The sequence below is a fragment of the Periplaneta americana genome, chromosome 17 (assembly GCF_040183065.1).
Source record: "Periplaneta americana isolate PAMFEO1 chromosome 17, P.americana_PAMFEO1_priV1, whole genome shotgun sequence".
Classification (NCBI taxonomy): Eukaryota; Metazoa; Arthropoda; class Insecta; order Blattodea; family Blattidae; genus Periplaneta; species Periplaneta americana.
Window position 1 is genome coordinate 88258048 of NC_091133.1, and position 22350 is coordinate 88280397.

Sequence of the window (22350 nt, forward strand, 5' to 3'; positions counted from 1 at the left end):
TCACATTATAAGATATGCTGTTGTTACAATACCCATTGCACAGTCCTTTTTTCTTTAAAGATATTAATTTTAGGACCCATGTTTATTCTATTTTTTTCCCCCTGTTTTTATAAATACTATCTCCTCTCAAAATATTAAACCTTTCTTTTAACATCTTGTAAATAAAAACAATTACCAATGATAAAAATGTGACATTGGTCATCACAATTAGTAAAATTGCATAGTGTGGTATTCTTAAAAAAAATCTCGAAACAGAATTATGTAATTGAAAAACAGAATATTCAAATTATGATGATCTCAGCGTATATGTTTAATATGCTCTGTCAAATGTGAAATAAATTTAAATAAGTTTGTATTTCACTGTAAAATATTTATCTTAGTATAATATTGGTAGAAACTGAAGTCCCTAGAATGTGTACTATACTCCTAACACTATGATTTTGTCTACTTTGAAAACTAAAGATACCGGTACAACATTCTGTTGTCCTTCATAACCTATTTTACATTTATTTTACCTTACCAGGTTTTATTTTCTCCTTTCTAATACAATTCAATATAAGCTCACTTTTAAAATAACACTGTTTGTAATCATGGAAGGAAAAACATTAAAAAAAGTTAAACATTTCTTTTAGAAGAAGCCAAGAAAGTTTAGCATCAGGAGCAAGTCTTCCAGTCAGCAGGGTATCAAGGTAGTAAATATGTGTGTTGTGTCATTATGTAAGCTAATTTGTTGCATTTTCACCTTTTGCAGATGTCACAGCTGTTTTGTATGTCTCACATGCTTTTCTGTTACATGTGTTTGTGTAGTATGTTATTAACTCTTCTATTTTTATCAGTGCTTGACTTGACTTTGAAGTAATTCTGTGGTACAAAAGAGGGTGGGAGGGCATTGTATGATCTTGAAATCTTAATCCTCTTCCTACAGGTAGTACTAGACTCTGTCGACAGGTTTATTCAAATGTACAGTGTCCAGTTGTTATATCGCGGGTGCTCGTGTAAAGGGGGTTAAGTATGATTTGGCTAAATTGGAATAAGTACAGGTTTGAACTATCCACAATTACTTTTCTCTTGTGTTAAAGGGATTAAGTCATTCTTCTACTCGTATCCATGATGCAGTTACAGTGCTCCATATCTTGTGACAAAGGGGTTTTGTTCAGTACCAAAGGAGAGAAGTTTACATACCTTACAATTTGACTTAACCCCCTTTACATGAGCACCCGCGATATATGAACTTTCATAATTTCTGTGGCCAGAGATAGACTAGTATAGATTTTCTCTATCCCCTGATATATTACCTATATATTATCCTGATATACTTTACATACATATTGTGTAATTTTTGTGGACAATTCTTGTACGTGAAGTTGTAATCTGCATTTATAATACTTCATCCTTGTTGTTTGACCCTGTGTTATTTGATTATTCCACACATTTTACTTGTGAGAGGTTAATTCAAGTGAATATTGCTCTCCTGGTAGTAACAGATAGCTGCATCATTTCTATAACGTGTTTTATTTAGAGAATCTAAAACTGTTTTTGCCTATGACATTTCTGAGTTCCGGTATGTATGCTCTCTTATGAATAGCATTCTCTCAAAGCTCTTTACCACTAAACGTTTGTTAGTTGAAAATTTCATTTTTATTTGTTTATAACGCGCAAACATTTAACAATATCATCACCGGTACCGGTACATTTAATATAAAACACTAAATGTGTAGGTACAAACAAATAACAGAGGGTCAGGTTATGATATTTTTGCACTGATGTTAAACATATTAAATAATTCAAAATTGCACATTGCACTGATTTTGTTGTAACATTGTGTCTGTTTTATTACTTATCATTGGGTATAATGGTTGCAGTCTTATTAACTACAATTGACCTATACTGTTGGTCTTCATTTTAAGAAACTTTAAACGAAAGTTGAAATAGCAAAAATTAAAGTCATTTTAGCAAAAAATTGAACATTCCTACTTTCACTAGCCCTATTAAGAACTTAATTATTTTATACACACCATTTAGGCTTTACTGATTGTTTCCTGAAACTTACTAATAGGTACCGGTACACTACGTTAAATTACATACGTCTTACATGGACAGTATCATTTTCAATACTGATGATCAAATACCTTCTATGATAAATGTGGTAAATAAGTCCACTTTCCCCTGAGGATGAAGAAATAATATTTTTTTTTACAAGGAAAGAGATTTTACGGTTTTAAGATAACTCGTGTTCCTTTTCTTTTCAATGATCAAGTGTAACTGTAAATTTTAATGACTCTTGCATAATATTATGAGGAACATTTTATTCTAGATTACCGTTATTTTCAAACCTCAGTCAAGCCTTTGTATAATTTTAGTTGTGACTGTAGATATGTTTATTGTAAAAGATGTTCAGTAGTCCAAAATGTTCAGTAGTTCAGTAGTAAATGAGTAGTCCAACAGACACTGATGAAGACATGATACCAGTGTCGAAGCTGTGCCATCCATCATACAAGGTGTATATTACCTTTATAACGATTTTAACACTTTAAAGTTTTATATAAAAAATGTTAGGCATTTTGGATCTTTCTTTCCTTTTTATAACTACATTAATATTTCTGCGGAAGGGCGAATAACGGCAAGTTAAGGGCCCTGTCATTGGACAAAAAAAATCTTCGGAAGGCCTGTTAGCAAATTAAGAAAGGAAATATTACTGGTATATGCATGCGGTACTGTACTTAAAAACTAAATTTCTTTGCATATTGTAATCATAAAATGACTTTTCTTCAGATTCTCACATGAATAACAAGCAATCATAGAAAAAAGTTTCTGAAAGTAGTTGTTTGCAATTACTCTGGATTCAGTAGGCCTTACTTTATTGGTCCTACAGTACTTTTGTAGAAAGTAAATTATGATACATTTCCTATGCTAAATCCCATATCATTTCCATTTCCATGCCTGTGTCATGTTAGTGTTTTGGTTACTGTACCTATTTGTTTTGTTATTTTTGTATTTGCTTTGTATTGAATGTAATAAAATAAAAATACACCATTTTGAAAAATAAAACAGTTGTATTTAATTAATATATGTATTTCAAATTTTGGAATTTTATAGAAATGAACCTGGTAAGGTAATGCATCCAAGAGATAGGAATAGAAGTCGTAAAAAAAATGGGAGAGGAAAATTAATTAAACACAGAAATTGAATGTTGTCGTCTTAATCACATGTGAGGAAATAGGTGCCACTAAATTTATACAGATACTAGATAAAATATTTTTAATACAATACCAGTATATCATGAAGTTCTTAATTAAACAGAATAACACACACAGACTACGGTTTCACATAGTATGTCTTTTTTATATCAAAAAAAAAAAGGTATTCAATACGAAATGTCATGACAATAATTGAATGGAAGAAAACATACATAATTAAATAATTTAAAATATAATGAAAAGTGAATTCGTTCAAATTTCTGCCCAGCAATTATGCCTCGTTGTCCACCAGGCAGGATCTGACAGCAGCAAAACACCACATAATAAAACATTGTATATTACTCCCTCTGTACTATAATAATTGTCCGGTATGCCGACATGGTATTACAGTAATTACAGACGACAGGGCAAATGAGAAGTGCACGCATGAGGAGAAGCGCAGTAGATCAGTGCACAAGGTTATGCAGGGCAATAACGTGATCTTATTGAGACAAGCAACACACACCACCCAGAAGATTACTGAAAGTGGGTATTGGTTTTCAACTCACCGGTATGGCACTATTTACAAACTAGTGTAGCAAAGCAAGCTGGAAATCGTTAGTAGAGCATACTCCTGCAGTGAGTACGTACATTTGAACAGACATGGACATCCTGGGAACACAACTGGCAGTAGTGAGTGACAGGGGTAGCAAAAACCTTACAGACAGTGAACGGCAGGCGGTATAGGAGTTTTTGTTGAAAAACACTACGGCTGACGTAGTGAAGAAAGGTGCCATAACAGGTGCGGCCGAGAAATTTCATGTCAGTAAAAGAACAGCACGCTGCATTTGGCAATGGGGGCGGAAATCTTTGGAAAGTGGATCCATGCTCATCACCAAATTAACCCCAGCAATAAATGCCAAATGGCCTCCTGGACCGCACACAGGGAGAATTCAGATGTCAGTTCAGCAGGACAATGCGCGTCCACATATCGCTCCCAACGACCGCACTGGATGGACGCTGCAGCTGGAATCACTTTGGAACTCGTGTGCCAACCACCAAACAGTCCGGATATGAATGTTTTAGATCTGGGTTACTTCCGGGCAATTCAGTCTCTCCAGCATCAGTCAGCTCCACAAACTATTGATGAGTTGATCGCCGCCATTGGAACAGCTTTCTCTCAGCTGGCACGCGACAAGCTCAACAATGTCTTCCTCACTTTGCAGTTCAATCTTATTGAAATAATGAAAGTCAATGACGGGAACAACAACAAGATTCCCCATATGTAGAAGGGACACCTGGACCACCTCAACGTCCTGCCATCTCGCTTGGAGTGTCCTCGGAACATTTACGACGAGGCTACAGTAGCACTGCAGCAGTAGATCTGTGGTTATAGGCAAACTGTTAGAATGACAACCTTCTCGGTCTAACAGGCAGTTTTTTCGTCTTTACTCGTAGGAGAATGTTTTTCTTTGTTTCACTTCTTGGTCAATTTGTACTTTTCCTGGAGTTAATAAAGTTGCACTCCTAGGAATATTTATTTTTGCTCAATGACAAGCCAATTTGTACTGATCCTGGAGTCATAAAGTTGTACGAGTAGTATTCATGTTCTTTTTTTGGCTCATGATTGGCCAATTTATACAACTCCCGGACTAATAATTTTTTTCTTTTGCTAATTGAGTGACAATTTTGTACTGATTCTGGAGTAATACAGTTGTATTACTCATTCATGTGTTTCATTTTGCTCCTATGTAAACGCCAGTGCAAAATTATGGATATCGGACAATTATTATGGGACAAGAAATAAAAGTGTACCGGACAATTATTATGGGACAGAGGGACTATAAAAAAATATTTTGAAACTGATTCCTTAAATGACCAGCATTGTAGGTTCTGTGTATTGCTTGAACTAACTGTTGAAATGTCATCTATTTGATGTTGCTCAATACTTTTCAGAAAAGGAACTAAGACTTCTTGCAGTACTGATAACTTAATTAATCAAAAGAGAACATATCCCATTTTTTCTGTGAAAAAATATAAACTGCACAGCAGGCTTTTCAGTTCTTCTGCAGAATTGTTGATGAACATTTTTCAGTCTTTTATAATTATTTTACACCTTAATCATAGGATCCAAATAAGAGAAAAGTGCCGTAACTTAGACTGGTGGAAGGGGAAAACTTATATATTTGTGACTAACAATGAATGTGCTTCATTATCTTATCAAATTGAATCTGCACAGTTTTTATCTATGAAGATGTAATATAGGCTACTGGCACTACATTAAATTACCTGTCTTAGTCATTGCTTTTATTGTATAAAATTTTGAAGTTACTATCTTTAATGTCAAAAAATATTTAATCACAACATTAAGTTTATTCTTTTTATGATTATCCTTTTGTCACACATGTTGTCAAAAACATTATTCATATATCATGAATTACATTCTTGTGTCAATTCTGTTTTGCTATTATGTAATAAATGTTCTGCAGGAATTCTTATTTTCTGTTTGTGTAATTACAAAAGTCGATGTCTTCACATTGGTTGTATTTATATAGAATTACCTACTATGTACTTGTATATAATATATGTTTTATTATCTGTAATTATGTAATGTTCAAAGTACAAAAAATTATTGGTGTTTGCTAATGTTTTACCGTAACAGTATGTAATGGTAAAAGATCTGAAACAGGATCTATTTATTTTGGAACTAATAACCTTTAGAATTGAGTAGTTGTAAATATTTAATATACGGTATAAATGAATATGCAAATATAGATATTTAATGTATTGTTTGATTTTGTTTCACAGGCTCTGATTTCTCATGAGAACTATGGTATGAGAGAAACTATTGTGCAGGAAAATGGGAAGGTTGTAACAGAAGGAGATGATCTAAATCAACATTTTCATTTGCCTTTGGATTATTTTGAAGTGAAAAACAATCGACCCCTTAGACTTAGGAAGAAACTGTATGAATTTTACACTGCACCAATCACAAAGTTTTGGGGACATTCTGTAAGTTAAAATTTTGAATAGTGGTTAATTTTGAGAATAAAAAAAAAATTACGTTTTCTTATGCAAAATCTACAGATGTATACTAAATATAATTGTAGAATATCAGACTTTTTCGTTGGGCGTTATATGCTATCTCTATTATTTTTTAAAAAATAGGTTAATGAATAATTGATTATTTAATCCATTAACTCACCTTATAATGAAATATTAATTCATTCACCAACTTAACCACTTCTCCATCCATTATATTAGTGTACCTGCATATGATGGATTTTCTAGACGTCTAAGAGGTTTGAATATTCGTCATATTTGTCAAGGGGTTAATAATAAAAAAAAATAAAATTCTTTCTTATATTTTTTGTAATATGAATTGTTGTTATAATATTTTTATTAATTATTTAAACGACAACTTCTTAAGTGTTCATTAAATGTTCCTTTTTTATTTCAGATTGCATATATTGTATTCTTGATGACATTCACATATGTAGTGTTAGTGAAAACTGACCCAGTACCATCTTGGCAAGAACTCTATACAATTGCATACATCTGCACGTTAGCCTGTGAAAAGATAAGAGAAATTGTCTCCTCAGAGCCAGTTGCCATCAGGTAATATTCTATATATTTTAATAACAATATTTTTTTAAATAATTGATTAAATGGCGATCTTACTCGTGTTAATTATGTAAGCATGTGTGGCTTACAGCAGTTTTTTTTTTAATAGTAAGAGGGAGGAAAATTAATTAAACACAGAAATTAAAATACAGTGGATCCTGAAGAAGCATTGCTTGTATTTGGGAGTCAGTTCAATAGATGGCTACGAAAAACAATGATTTTGTTTTACAAAAATAAGAACAAAATACAATAAAGACAAAATGTAGAAGCATTTATTAATTATTATGAATTATAAATTAGTAAATAATAAAATTAATAAACAAAATGTGGAACCACGTAGGAATTCTTAATTACAATTAGTAATGAACAGAAATAAAAATAAATTAGAAAATTATTCTATAAAAAAACCTATTACAGTAGACCCTCTTTTTAACGAATCTCTGAGGGATTACTTTTTTTCCCCCTGAAAAGGGGGTTTACATACAGTAAAATGGGTCCACACCTGTGGAGTAATGGTCAGCGTGTCTGGCCGCGAAACCAGGTGGCCCGGGTTCGAATCCTGGTCGGGGCAAGTTACCTGGTTGAGGTTTTTCCGGGGTTTTCCCTCAACCCAATACGAGCAAATGCTGGGTAACTTTCGGTGCTAGACCCTGGACTCATTTCATCGACATTATCACCTTCATTTCATTCAGACGCTAACTAACCTAGATGTTGATACAGCATCGTAAAATAACCCAATAAAATAAAGATACAGTAAAATGGGAAGGAAAGACTAAAACAATTACTACAGTACTAATATGTATGTTACATACAAAAAATTACAATCATTTAATTAGGCCTACAATTATTATTTACAATACATTTCATTATAATATTTTCTAACTCTTCAAATCGTGAGACAAGAATGTTTTTCCATTTGGTTGAACCTGAACCACACTGAAACTAGACAGTGAAAATTCTTTTTCTCTTCTTCACTATTCCTCATAATGAAGTACCGGTAATTGGCAAACCACGCTTTTTTGCCATATGTGATAATGTTATTTAAGGATTAAATTCCTTTATTATTTTCACTTTCAGTCCGATAGTTAATTTCTTTCATTTAGTCGCCATTATAATGATGCATTAACAACATAAACTAACAAAAAACTTAGAAACAGAACCCCACACAACTCGCGAGAACAAAGCAAGCAAAGCAACCACTATGTGAAAGCAATGCAAAGCAAGGCCATAAAGAATGATAAAGAATAATTCCGCTGCATTACTAACGATTGATATGAAGAAGGACAAAAATGCGCGATGTGGTAGAAAGGGCAGAAAACCTAAAATGGAAATGGGGCAGCCACGTAGCACGTATGGATCACCAGAAATGGACGAATCGCACCACAATGTGGGACCCGAGAGAAGGATGACGGCACGTGGGACGGCAAAAATCCAGATGGGCGGACTACTTCAGAACCAGAGCGGGAAGTCAATGGTCGAGGGTGGCACGAGACAGAGAAGTATGGAGGCAGCTGGCACCAAACATGAATCAGCAAGCACCAGATAGGACAGAAAGTCAACGACAGTGAGTGTAATTCGTGTGAAGTGATATGAGAAAGTGTGGGGGATGAGTATAGTAGAAATGATCGAGGAGGGAAGTCAGGAACAGTGAAACGAAGAAATATCAGTAATATGACCAAGCTTCCAAGACACGCTCACCTTAGGAGCCTACTTATGAGCAATTCCCTGTGACAACAGGAGGCCCTTGCCCTTATGGGATGTGTATGGGCTAAATTTATACTAACGATTGAGATATGTTATTGAATATGCCAGTACTATTGATTATTGAAAGTCAAGTCAATATTCCGGGCTTCATTATCACAAAATCCACTTGAAAAATATTCCTTAAAAGCGGGATTTTCCTTAAATCTGATTTCCTTAAAAGCAGGAATTAATTAAATTATTCTTATGATAATTTGTGTGGGACTTAACAGGTTATTCTTTAAAAACGGGAATGTTAAAATGAGGTTGTACTATATTTATTTTTTAAGTCTGTGTATATTCAGTTTACAAAAATCAAGGAATCTTGTGTTATAAAATGAGGATGAGCCTTATAAATAAGTCGATGTTTATGAAAGAAGTAAATTCCTTTTATATAATTGCATAAGTTCTAATACATAAATCCGAAAAAAAGCAAGTTTAATTGGACAATCCATAGGTTTCTTTAAGCAAATCTTAATAATTTGTTTTTTAAGTAAAAATAATTAAGCGAGATGTCTCACCAGCCAAATCTGTGCCATACTCAATTACAGACTGTGTCAAAGCTAAATAAACAGAACGTAATACGTCCACTGGCAAATTATAACGAAGAATAATGAACTTATGGATACATTTTCGTAATCTATTGCACAAATAGGTAATAATGTGTTTATCCCATTTTATATGTTGCTCAGTAATTATTCCTAAATACTTTATTCCTGTTCAAACTTTCAAAGAAGGGCATGAGCATTGCTGAATATTTGAACAACCTGGGTATGTATGTTAATTGAGTTATTACTTATTACCACAAGAATTTAGATTTGTATATATACATTATCTCTTAAGTATTATCGTCTTTTATCTAGCTATGTAAACGATGACTCATTTTCAATTTTCTTTTCAGTCACAAGTTATCAGTGTGGGCGTGGAACATGTGGAATCCATGTGATGCTGCTGCCATTATCTTCTTCCTCATTGGGGTATGTTTACGCTTCCGAGTTTCTTCAATGCAAGTTGGTCGCCTCATCTTCTGTGTGGACATAATGTATTGGTACCTACGCATCTTGAACATTCTTGGAGTGAACAAATATCTGGGTCCACTTGTTACCATGATGGGTAAGATGGTGAAGAACATGATCTACTTCGTGGTGCTCTTGCTGGTGGTGTTGATGAGCTTCGGGGTGTGTCGTCAGTCCATCCTTTATCCTGGAGAAGAACCAAGCTGGTCACTTGTTCGCGAACTCTTCTTCCAGCCATACTTCATGTTGTACGGTGAAGTGTTTGCAGATCATATTGATCCCCCATGTGGCGACGATCCTGGACTGGAGAAGTGTCAGATGGGCCGCTGGATTACGCCTGCTGTCATGGCGATGTACCTCCTCGTTGCGAACATCCTTCTCATCAACTTGCTCATCGCAGTCTTCAACAACATCTTCAATGAGGTGAATGCAGTGTCGCATCAAGTTTGGATGTTTCAGCGGTTCACCGTCGTCATGGAGTACGAAGAGAAGCCCGTACTTCCACCTCCATTGATTGTACTGTGCCATGCGTTCCTTTTGTTGAAATATTGTCACCGTAAGGTTCGTGGTGTGAGAGAGATGTACGACAATGCACTCAAACTGTTTCTCGACAGGGATGACTTGGAACGATTATATGATTTTGAGGAAGAGTGTGTTGAAGGTTACTTCCGCGAGCAAGAGACTAAGTTGCATATGTCTAATGATGAGCGCATTAAGAATACGTCAGACAGGGTAGAAAATATGTATCAAAAAGTAGATGACATTAATCAGAAAGAGAACACTCAGACATCAGCTATTCAAGGAGTTGAGTTCCGCCTTAGAAAATTGGAGGATCTCGCTGATCAAACATTATCCCATTTGGCTGTAATTCATCGGTTTATGGCCACCCATGTGCGGGACCCTATCTCTTCTGCAGCTCTTTCTTCGGCAGATTTGCCAGAGATCAGGTTGACTAGCGAGAGAACAAGACTGGCTAGTGAAAGGTCGGATGACCATAAAGCTCTGTCAGAAACATCCGAACACCCTGAGAAGATTCACCTGATGCCCTTGTTTAATCGGGAACGAAGAAGACCTACACGTTCCCTCACAGAGGTAAGACCTGACTCTTTCCTGCTCGGTGAAGGTCTGCATATGAGGCTGGATGACGAGATAAGATCTACAGATCTGGGAAGAGACACGCGCATCCCTGTGTACGAGGAGGAAGAAACGGAGGAACAAGAAGACGAAGAAGAAGGTGAGATCTCTGAGCTGTCACAACCGATCAAGAGGAGGGTGCCCCGACAGCTGACTAAACAGATGAGCATGTCGAGGCACTCCCTATCAGAGCCGAACGACAGTCATTCGGGGAGTAATGGGGATGGCCCAACGGATGTCGGAGATACGCAAGATAGCTCGTTGTCACGCGATTTCTACAGGAGTAACTCCTCTGATTTCCGACCCGAGAGAAGGGATTCCAGCACTGCTAGCAATAGGAAACACAGTCTCGATACAGGAGGTGGGGAAGGGTCTGAGAGGGGAAGTGTGACGCACCGTGCACCAGCGCTGTCGCGGAGACAGATCAGCAAGACTCATTCTGAACCAGAAAACGCGACAGGTCCCGATTCCATGGACGAGAACGACTTCCCACGAGCATCCGTGGTTGAGCGCAGCGTTACTTGGGCAGAGCCTCGTATTACTGTGATACCTCCTAAAACCAAAGCAAACCCGCGCGCTGCAATGTTGTTAGCGATGCACTCAGAATACACCAGCATCACAGACGAGCTGGAGACCGTGTGCGGTCTGCTCAGTCCCCCACGTACGCCCAGGCTGTTGTCACCTCCAAGACCCGGAGAGACCAAATCGACTCGTACGCGCCACACTTCAGAGATGTCAAATCCCGAGATGGCCTTGTACCTCGAAAAGGAACATCTGCGAGACGCAGAAGAGAATGACTACCATATAATGGAGACGCTAATCCATCGACATGTGGACCAGGATGATGACGACGACGATGACGAGGAGACTGCAGAAAATAGTGCCTTCTTCCTGAGAGTGACCAACGAGACACCGGAGTTCCGCAGTCCTCCTCCAGGTCGTTCCCTTCGTCGCAGCAGCGCCATCGAGGTGAAGGACTTCCCCACACCTTGCGTTCACGGCCCTCCTGCCATATTCTGCACAGACACCGATGCACAGCAACTACAAGTTCTCAGCGTCGATTCCGCACAGGCCTCTGGTTCAGGGACTGGTGCTGGCACCAGTAGTGGCAGTGGAACAGCAGGTACCATCAAGCCTGACACCAAAGTTAACTTGGTGCCCACGTCAGAAACCATGTGCTGATGGAAACCATTTGCTCTGCTATAGAGCTTAAGAATAGTAACTAATTTCATAAAATGCACTTGAGGATTTAAGAAACACAGCAACATTTAGTATCAATTTCAAAATAAAGAGAACAAGTTAGACGGACAGTAAATTACTTCCTAAAGATGTGAAATTGAGTGTCTCAGTGATAGTGCATATCAAGAGAATTAGAATGATGTTCTGTGTTTAGTATAATATTTACACATCAGCAGCTATTTTCAAGTGGTCTGGATTATCTAGAGTATAAATGAACAGTTTCTATGGATTTTAAAGTATTGGTGTTTAAATTATAACACCCGTCATATCAGGAGTCTTATTATTCTTGTTAAAACTGTGATGAATAAAGTTAACAAGTTCTGGCCTAAAATTATTACAACTACTATAGTTTCTGACATCATGCAGGCTTCGGAAGAATTGCTCGACAATTCAACTACCAAGAACATTTTAATAATAATCAGTATATCATAATTATAAACTTTTAGTGAATGTTTCATATGAAAAACCCCACAATTCCGTAATGCTTCTATGATGTGGCTTAAACGTAGGCTTACAAGAGCTTTAATTAATAAATACAATAGACACTAGGAAAAGTAGGAGTTGAGAAGAGACCATGGATATAAGAATTTGTGAGTTACATTACTGTTTTTATTATTTTAATGCCTTAGATATTGGATTATTATTTTGAATGAACCAATAGAATAAGACTCACATGCCACTAGCTTGGCTGAAATTTAGAGAATCAGATCTCATGCATTTATTAGGAAAAATATTTCGTAGCTTTAATAGTATTAAATTTATTATCTCCAACCTATATGCATATATGATAACGACTGATTTACCAACCACACTGTATCTAAGATTTTATTTCTTGCTGTAGGCCTATAACCTTTAGTCTCTGTTGGAAGTAGCCCAAATCTAGAACAGTAAAACTGCGAGAATTAGACAATTTTCTCCCTGGTAGCATAAAGTTTGCTTATATCTGTACCCATAATATAAAGGTTATTTATTGTCGCATAAAGCACTTTGAAATGGACTATAATAATACTGTGTGTTTCAGAATGTTTATCTAAACCTGGTGTTAATGTATGAAATTCAACCATCTTATTCTCTATCTTTTACAACATACTGTACATTACAGGATAGCTTTCCTTTAACCTCTCTATCAGGTCAACTTGCTTCTGACAATATAACATACTAGTGCTTATGAATATACCGACCATATTAATTTAACTTACATTTATTGCAAAATAAATCCAAGCTTATAAGGCCACCATGCTATGAAATGTAATAATACGTATTACACCAGTGATTTGAGTGTTGTTAACCTTAATAGTAGCACGAACTTACAGGGAGTTTTATAATAATTCACCTTATTCGTATATAGTAGCTTAAGTTTAAGTTTTGAATGACAGAGCTTTGGAAAATAAATTATTTTTGATTCCGGCAATTAGATAAAAAAAAGATGAATTTATTTTTAAACTTTTGAAGTACCGGTAACAGAATATAACATAACAGAATTACGAATATGATCATAATGTCTGTTTTGCATGTTACCGTATTTTACAAGCTGATTATCTTAGAAAAGTAGAAAATAATCTTATCTTCTCGCACAGTAATACAGTTTACGTAAACTGTAATTCCCCGTTTTACATAATTGCTGGCTTGTCTTCGAACAAACAAAATTTCATTCATACTCTGTAAAACTATTTTTTATATTTCCTTTAAAATTATCGTAAATATATAGTTTTATTAATTTATCGCGTTTAATTTTGAAAAGCCAACATTATTTTTATAAACTGTGTTTCAAATGTAATCTTCATCTTACGATGTTTGGTGACGTATACACGTCCGTTGATGTGACATATTAATGAATTTAAATACTATTATAGTCACAATCATGCCATGGTATGAAAGAAAATTTCACAACCTTGAGCGGGAATCAGGAAGTCGCAGGTTCGATTTCCGCTCGAGGTTGTGAAATTTTCTTTCATACCATGGCATGATTGTGGCTATAATAGTATTTAAATTAATTAAACTGTGTTTCAGTTTTTAATATTGTAATTAATTAGAGAAAGTATGCAGTACTAAAATATTCCACAATAATTATTTCTTCATTTTTAATACAGTACCGATACACTCTTTTAACACTTACGTAATCACTAATTAACTTTTAAATTATTTCAATAAATAATAACTATCTGTACTTCACTGTGTTAACATTATACATTTTTGGTGTTATGTTACGTGATTAACTAGTTTCGATGTTGTTTGCATGACTAAGATTCAGAGAATGATGCAAACAACATCGAAACTACTCAATCAGCTAACATAACACCAAAATTTATGTTAACACAGTGAAGTAGTTATTATTTATTCAAATAACTTAAAAGCTTATTAGTGAATAATGATTTTATATGTATTTTAAGATTATGTATTTTCTTTATAAGACTTTAGCCTGTAATATTAGGTACAGGAAGTAAAAAATGAATATAACATAGTGTTACATTTAATTCTTCCTGAGTATCGGTATCAGTTCTAGTTATTTTTGGTGGTATGAAAATGATCACTGACAATTCCTTTTGAATGCAAGAGATTTGTTTCTGTACTAAATTTCAATGCAATTTAAAGGAGCTATGACTTAGCTCACACTCTGAATTGTGGGAGTAATTCTATAAGAAATAGAGCTATAGGTATAGGAGGTATACTGATTTGTACAATAAAGCTTATATTTTTCTTTGATGTGATAAGAAATGAAGTGATATGTACAGATAAACTAAAGCAATAGACATCATAACATATTTTAGCAAATACTGATTTTGATCTTTCAGACTGATGTTGCGGATTTTAATCTTGTCTGGAAATCGTGAAGAATGTTATTGTAAATAAGATGTATATGGAAATGTGATTTAAAGTACGGTAGCAAATAGAGATTGACATATATTTGTCATTTCTAATAATGAATATCACAATTGAACGTACAGAATTCCTTGTTTTTAACTCAAGATAATAAACACCAGATTTTTTTTAAACTAAAGAGATCTTCTATAAACTATCCACTGATTGGCAATACTAGATATCGGATTTATGTGAAACAATAAAATTTCTTTCCTCTCTTGATATTTCAGTCGCAATAAACCTCAATCAGAGGTAATAATAAGATTATGGATTATAATATTATGAAATATATTTTACCATGTCACACTATGTAGAAATTCATTAATGTTATATTTATATGTACATGAACTAAGAGTACCAGTACGTTAATTTTAAGGATTATTACCAGTACTGGTACCGGTATCTAATATGTTTGATACAATACTGTATCTTTTTTTATTATTATTATTCTAATGGCCAGATTGTTGTAAATATTCAATTTTTCTTTTGACTTCTTTGTTTTTGGGAAGCTGTTCGCCATAGTTCAGATCATTTAGCTTGATTCAGGGGAACACCACATGGAGGACTCCCGTTTGATACACTATACTAATCTTCATTTTCAGGAATAATAAAACAACTTCATAACAGAAAGAAGCTTTTAAATGTTTAAAGAAAAGTACAGGAATTTAATTCTTGGACATATTTCCCTAATGACAAAAATAAAATTATTCTTTCCACTATATGATCGCTTTTAAATACAGTTTCTATGAAGACAGTCCCAAGTATTAAAGTTCCATCGGCTTTATGACCGTAGTGAGGAGTGACCGTCTGAGGAAGCTAAGTCGTGAAGGGTGGAGCCATTTTATCTGAACCCCAGCGATTGTTCCAAGATATACAAAAGTCTCTCCTATATAGTTATGGTAATAATACGATTTGGTTGGTTGTTTGTTGCTAACATCTTCAAATATAATCAAGTAATATTTTCCTGGCTAGTCTGATAGGAAGGATAAGGCTTCTGTACGGTGAAAATCATTAACCTCTATATTAGGAAGACAGATGTAGATGATGATACCCAGCAAAGAACAAAATAATTTAATTGTGACAAATATTCATAAATCTCTTTGAAATTCATTATTATTATTCTCGAACTAAAATTGGGCCATCCTATTCATTTTCTAATAAAACATTGTTTTTAAAAAAATTATGTTAATTTCCTTCTACGTAATCTATCAAGCTAATTACTTGATACCACAAGAATTCAACAAATCTAAGACTTAGAGTAATTTATTTATATATGAATCATCAGATCAGATGGCAGTGGGAATATTGGAAAAGATCAATAATAATAATTTGAGATATTATTACTATTATTATTACTATTATTATTATTATTATTATTATTATTATTATTATTATTATCATCATCACCATCATCATCATCATCATCATCATCATTATATGTTATTGTCTTTGCTTACAAATAAAGTAAATCTGTTATTACTCAGTCATTTACTTTTTAGTTACAGAGTGCATAATGTACATAATACACCGTACCACATATTTAATATTAAATCTTAATATCTGTGTACTAAGAATAATAATGATGTTTTGTATTGTGCCATGCATTTTGTAGCGATATACGTATATTTCTAAACTTATATTGAACATTTTAACATATTTTGGCGTACTTAATATTCACATACATGTATTGAGATTTGCATATAAATCCGATATCTGTTGCTCATAAAATATATGCCACTGTAAAGAAGTTTTATAATTTGAATAATTTTATGACATTTTGGATGAGTACAGAGAGATATATTTAATAATGCCTTCTCTTATCTTAGCATTCGGTTAATACAAATGATTCCAGCAACATGGCTTATTCAGCCAAATGTGTTAATGAATTTATTTATAATTCATTAAGTTAAATGAAGAAATTATTTGGAAGAGATATTATTACAATGACTCTGTAGGGAAAAAAATTCGTATGGTACAATTCTTTTTGAAGTGACTGATTCAGCACAAAATTACTGGAATAAAATAATTAATTTTGTAAGCATAACTGTGCCATAGGAAGCTATAAGCTCTATATTATACACTTCTGTTCTACAGTATGTCAAAAATGGTAAATATTATAGCAATTTATTAGTTTCTATCTTTCAAATAACATAGTCTGAAATGTTGTCAATTTTTGTCAAACTATGATTCATTATAACCACAACAAATAGCACATTACTTGCCAGTAAAGTTGAAAATATTGTTTTTACAAGCCCTTTTCTCTTAGGGTACTTACATGTTGGAGCAACGATAAACGATAAAAGAAACGACCTACTCTTGGTTTCACAAGTAAAGAACCTTCGTTGCAGGGTTGGGTTCAGGAAGCCATAAATCTGACTGACACGCTCCCCCAATTAGTGAAACTGTGGACAAAGATACCGCCAGGAGACCGCCGACAATGCTGTGTTGTGAATTTTCCATTTTTGAAAGAATCCAACCAGTTGCAAAAGAAAATACATTTAAAGAGTCCAGCCAAGAGCAAACGTGGCAACAGCTTCCCCTAACTGGCCTGTCAATCACTGTCATCTGTGCAGAAGTGGTGTGAGGCCAGGGTTCTTTACTTGTGGAGCCGAGAGTAGCGACGCTTTGGTATTATCAAAGAATCAAGTGTTCATATCTGAGCAACAAGGTCACGGGAAGAGAACATCTTCAATTATACGTAGAAGATATCCTATACATCCACTTAATGAAAGAAAATATATATAGAAAATATCAGCTGCTATGTTCAAGGTTAATATAACGTAAATATGTACAATATTGAACCTGTTTCTTATTCCAAAGCTAGTACAAATTCATTGTGATGTAATTGGTTCTTGTGATCACATAATGTATCACGAATAAATACACAACTGATCAATATGTCATTATCCATAATAATTAGTTTAATATGCCGAAATAATCATAAATCGATTAATACTCTGATAAATTGATAACCACAAGTCATTATAGAGATTAATATTATCTTAATCAGAGATCATAGGAACTACAAGAGTGAAGAAAATGGAATTTTTCTTTTTCGTCGCTTTTATCGTGTATCTTCGTTTTTATCGTTACTCCAATGTGCACACCTCAATGACAATGCATGCTTCAATTCTCTCTGATATAGCATCGCTGCTTCTTTTATTGTTTATCGTCACTCCAATGTGTACGTACCCTTACACATATGTATCATGGCTTTCCATTTCCACATTTTGAGACTACAGGCATTCAATACTTCATTTTAAAAATGACTGTTTTAGTCTGTTTCTTAAAGAAAAATAAACAAATAAATATTCTATTGAAAGTTACTCATTTTTACAACCTTAATTAATAAGGAACGATTTGTTATGTACTGGTTATAAGCTAAATTCTTAAAAATAAAACACATAAGTATTACTAGCATCACTTTAAATATAAAATTATGTAGTATTTGAACTTCCATAGTGAAACTGAATCAATGAAAATAAATAAGCAGGTAAGCAATAATTGTGTGCTTCAGAGATGTGTATGACTGGTGTAATATGAAAGTTTTTATTCACTTTTATTGTTACATGCTTAGATTATGGTACAACTTAAACATGTTGATTTCTGATACATGTTCTGAGTTTATATTACGTATTTACTTTACGTTGGAACTTAGAAATAGCAAGATTCAAAATAAAGCATTATATATGCTCTAATTCAAAATATTACGTCATGATAAAAGGAAGGCATTCATGAAAATTATTGTCGGACACTCACTTCACCTTATCATTTGCATTGTTATGTATTCTAGAGAATAATACAGAAAGAAGATTGTTGTGCATTGCATTTCGTTATGAAACTCGTAATAATTGTTTTTGTGAAAGTACGTTATAAAATGTGTTCACTGTTGTGTTCTTGTAATTTTAAAGAATATTATTCTCCATTAGGCCTACTACAAAATTCTTATAAAATTTCCATATAATCTGCAAATCAAGATTTTCAGGTATAACTCCCTGCAAAGTTGATTTGAATAATTTCGAGGGAAAAATTGTTCCGGGGCCGGGCATCGAACCTGGGACCTTTGGTTTAACGTACCAATGCTCTACCAACTGAGCTACCCGGGAACTCCACCCGACACCGATCCAATTTTTCCTTCTATATCCACAGACCTCAAAGTGGGCTGACAACCGTCAAGCAACCAATTTCGAGTGCACACTAACTCCGTGTGACTTAAATTGTGGTTTTCTGTTAACGAACAGTGACGTGTATTATGCAAATCAAGATTTTCAGGTATAACTCCCTGCAAAGTTGATTTGAATAATTTCGAGGGAAAAATTGTTCCGGGGCCGGGCATCGAACCCGGGACCTTTGGTTTAACGTACCAACGCTCTACCAACTGAGCTACAACTGTTCGTTAACAGAAAACCACAATTTAAGTCACACGGAGTTAGTGTGCACTCGAAGTTGGTTGCTTGACAGTTGTCAGCCCACTTTGAGGTCTGTGGATATAGAGTGAAAAATTGGATCAGTGTCGGGTAGAGTTCCCGGGTAGCTCAGTTGGTAGAGCGTTGGTACGTTAAACCAAAGGTCCCGGGTTCGATGCCCGGCCCCGGAACAATTTTTCCCTCGAAATTATTCCATATAATTTTCTTACATGAGTTATAATACAGGCTAACACAGTACATAAACAGGAAATCTGGTAAATGTATTCTGTAATTTCCGATATGAATCTAGAAATTTACAAAGAAAAGGCATAAGAAATTCTTTATCGTTCACTGATATTTAAGATAACTGAGAGTTTAGAAAAACTTGAAAGTATGCTTGAAACAACAACCTTTTTCTCCTCTTCTCTCTGAAGATGTAAAATATTGAAAATCCCATAAAATTCATACATGACTGCACATCTATTTTCAACTTTTTGTATAGATTTATATACAGTATTGTGTTCTTTTAATATTATTACATAATTTATGACGAACAGGGATTGCATAGTACTGGTAACTAACGAGCAAGTCGTTTACCAAAAACAACATTCAATTATTTTATCAAATTGAGGCACTAAGTGGATAAATAAACATAAGTCTTGATGTCTTTCACATTTTATTTAATAGGACTGTTCTAGTATGCATAATTCATAGATACCATCTGGATGTTATTCTTTACAATGGTACTGACTGTATCTTATATTTCTTTTCACTTTGTTCCTTACAAATCTATATAGCCTACTGGTACTTCAGATCAATATTTAGATACTAAACTCAATTTATGCTACACACCAACAATTTTTAAAGAATTCTATGAAAAATTTTAAAACTTAGGTTCTGTTATTATTTCAGATAAGGCAACATTTTAAGGAAATACGTATAGTGTAACATGAAAATGTGGGATGGTTAGGTGCAATCTTCACAGATTAAGTTGCTGGATGCAAAGAAAACTCCACGCATTAAATTAAATACCGGTAGTTAATGACATTAATAGAAACATAGCTTCAAAGTCCTCCTGGTCGTCAATAGGTATGTTTTTGGTGGTTTCTATATTCGTTCGAAAATTGCAGATGTTAAAAATATTTTTTTCAATTTCATGATAGCTGTGAATTTATTACTACAATATATTTACTTTTCATGTATTTTTTTCATGTGCCTGAGTTTGGAAGAGAGATGTCAATCTTCTTTATCTCCATATAGGGTCCTGCATAGATACCAGTATGTGAAGTAGGATATACATACTTCAAGTAAGCAGTAGATCTATATTTGTATGTAGTTCTCGACTCCTTCAAACTTCAAATAACCTTCCTGATGTAAAGGTACATAATTATTATTTTAGTTTAGACTCTGATGTTTAATCTTCAATTAAAATTTGACAAAAATGGTGACTTTTTCTTTTATATGAAAAATGCTGTCTGTGTACTGTAGCCTGGGTATTTTCTTTAAAATAGCACAAACCAGTACGAAATATTTCAGACATCATTATCATCATATTCTGTTCCCATCTATTGTCAAGCTATATTATATTAATTCTGCCACAACTCTGTAACTTCCATTTGCCACAAAAATGTAATTTATTATTAAAAACAATATTTTACAACATAACACCAATGGAATCATAACACATCACCCAACACAAAAATAATCTGTTTTACTTCTTAGTGCTGATCTTTGTACCATATATCTCGGATGAATTACTCTTTTGTAAAGGAGTTAATTTAAACAATTTTAGATTTGTATAAACCTTGAGTCACTACCTACAGTAGTGAGACTCCTGAAGAGAAGTGAAATGTTGGCATTAGGTCTCTGACATAAAGAAAGAGTTCTTACTTGTAGGTGGTGTGGGCGTGAATTTTTAATTAATATATGTATTTGTTAAAAGACGAAAATAGTTAATTATGTACTGCATTTTCATTCAAGCTTTTAGAAGTGTGTGCTTACTGTTGGTTAGTTTTCATAATTCGATAACTACAATTATAAAACTGTATTTAGGATACTTAGCATCATGATTGTTTCCTAGTTAACCTTCACTTTATATTCATATTTATTTAGCTCTGTAAATTGTCTGTGGTAGATTGTGTATTGGATTATATTGTATATTAGTTACTGTATACATACGTTAATTAATTCAAACTGATTTGAAGAGCTGTAGATCTTTTACATAGTGATATTGTACACAGATGTATAATTAAGATAGGTACTGTACAGAAACTTATCTCTTTCTTCTAAAATCTATATTTGCCACCTTATTTTTCTACTTTGACTGTAAACTATTTCATATCAATTCACCCAAGTGCATAATGCCTAAAAGTCTTGTTCTAAAAGAATCTATTTCTATTTCCCCTATCTTACACACACGAAAATTGTACATATAATTTACCTCACTGTAAACACTACCTCTTCTGTGTTTTTAAAAAATAAAACTACAATTCTTTCACATTGCAAAACAATGTCAACCTTTAACTTCTTAGCACAGCATGCCAAACAGCTACAATACCTTTAAGTTTCCTTCACCTTCAATCTAATCTAACATTTCTGTAAACAGGGTAGAAGATTGAAATATAAAAACTGTTTTGAATTAGTGTAAGCCATGGTAAGTAATTGGATGTCGAACTTTTGAAGTTCCTAATTAAACATGGTAGAAGAAACTAGATTAATTTTGTGTACGATAAAATTGAAAGTAACATTTATAGTGTTAAATCTTTCATGAAATTTCAGTATTAATGAGTTTTGTATTGAGTACTTATTGAACAGATCATTACAAGTACTGGATTTCGTTTCTTAAAGTTTAGTGTTTTCCAGACCTTTATTGATACAACTCATACAGAAAGGAAATCTACGAGATTTTATGAAAATTCGTGCCAAGTTTGGAAATGAAGGTTTGAAAAATGCTCATTTTGATGTTACATCTGTCACTGCTGGCAATACTATCAAACTGATTTTGATCCATAAGACACCTTTCTGTGAGTCAGCAAATGCGATGTCAATGTGATAATGACTACAGCTTTGTAGCTGTATTTTTATAAGATGATCAAAACATATTGACATATTTTTATCAAAATTATTTTAATATTTCACTCCAATGTCAGAATAATG

General features: G+C 33.9%; 1 protein-coding gene across 4 annotated transcripts in view; it reads left to right on the top strand.

Annotated features, from left to right (window-relative positions):
• The window catches only part of Trpm (transient receptor potential cation channel, subfamily M), a 774810-nt gene extending 756708 nt beyond the window's left edge, over positions 1-18102 (top strand). For 3 of the 4 annotated variants that reach the window (XM_069815677.1, XM_069815675.1, XM_069815674.1), the window contains 4 exons: positions 633-689; positions 5985-6188; positions 6637-6794; positions 9442-18102. In XM_069815677.1, the coding sequence (XP_069671778.1) occupies positions 633-689; positions 5985-6188; positions 6637-6794; positions 9442-11872 (2850 nt within the window). In that variant the 3' untranslated portion in view covers positions 11873-18102. The remainder of the gene's footprint in view (positions 1-632; positions 690-5984; positions 6189-6636; positions 6795-9441) is intronic. The other variant, XM_069815676.1, reaches the window with a different exon arrangement.
• The last annotated feature ends 4248 nt before the right edge of the window (positions 18103-22350 follow it).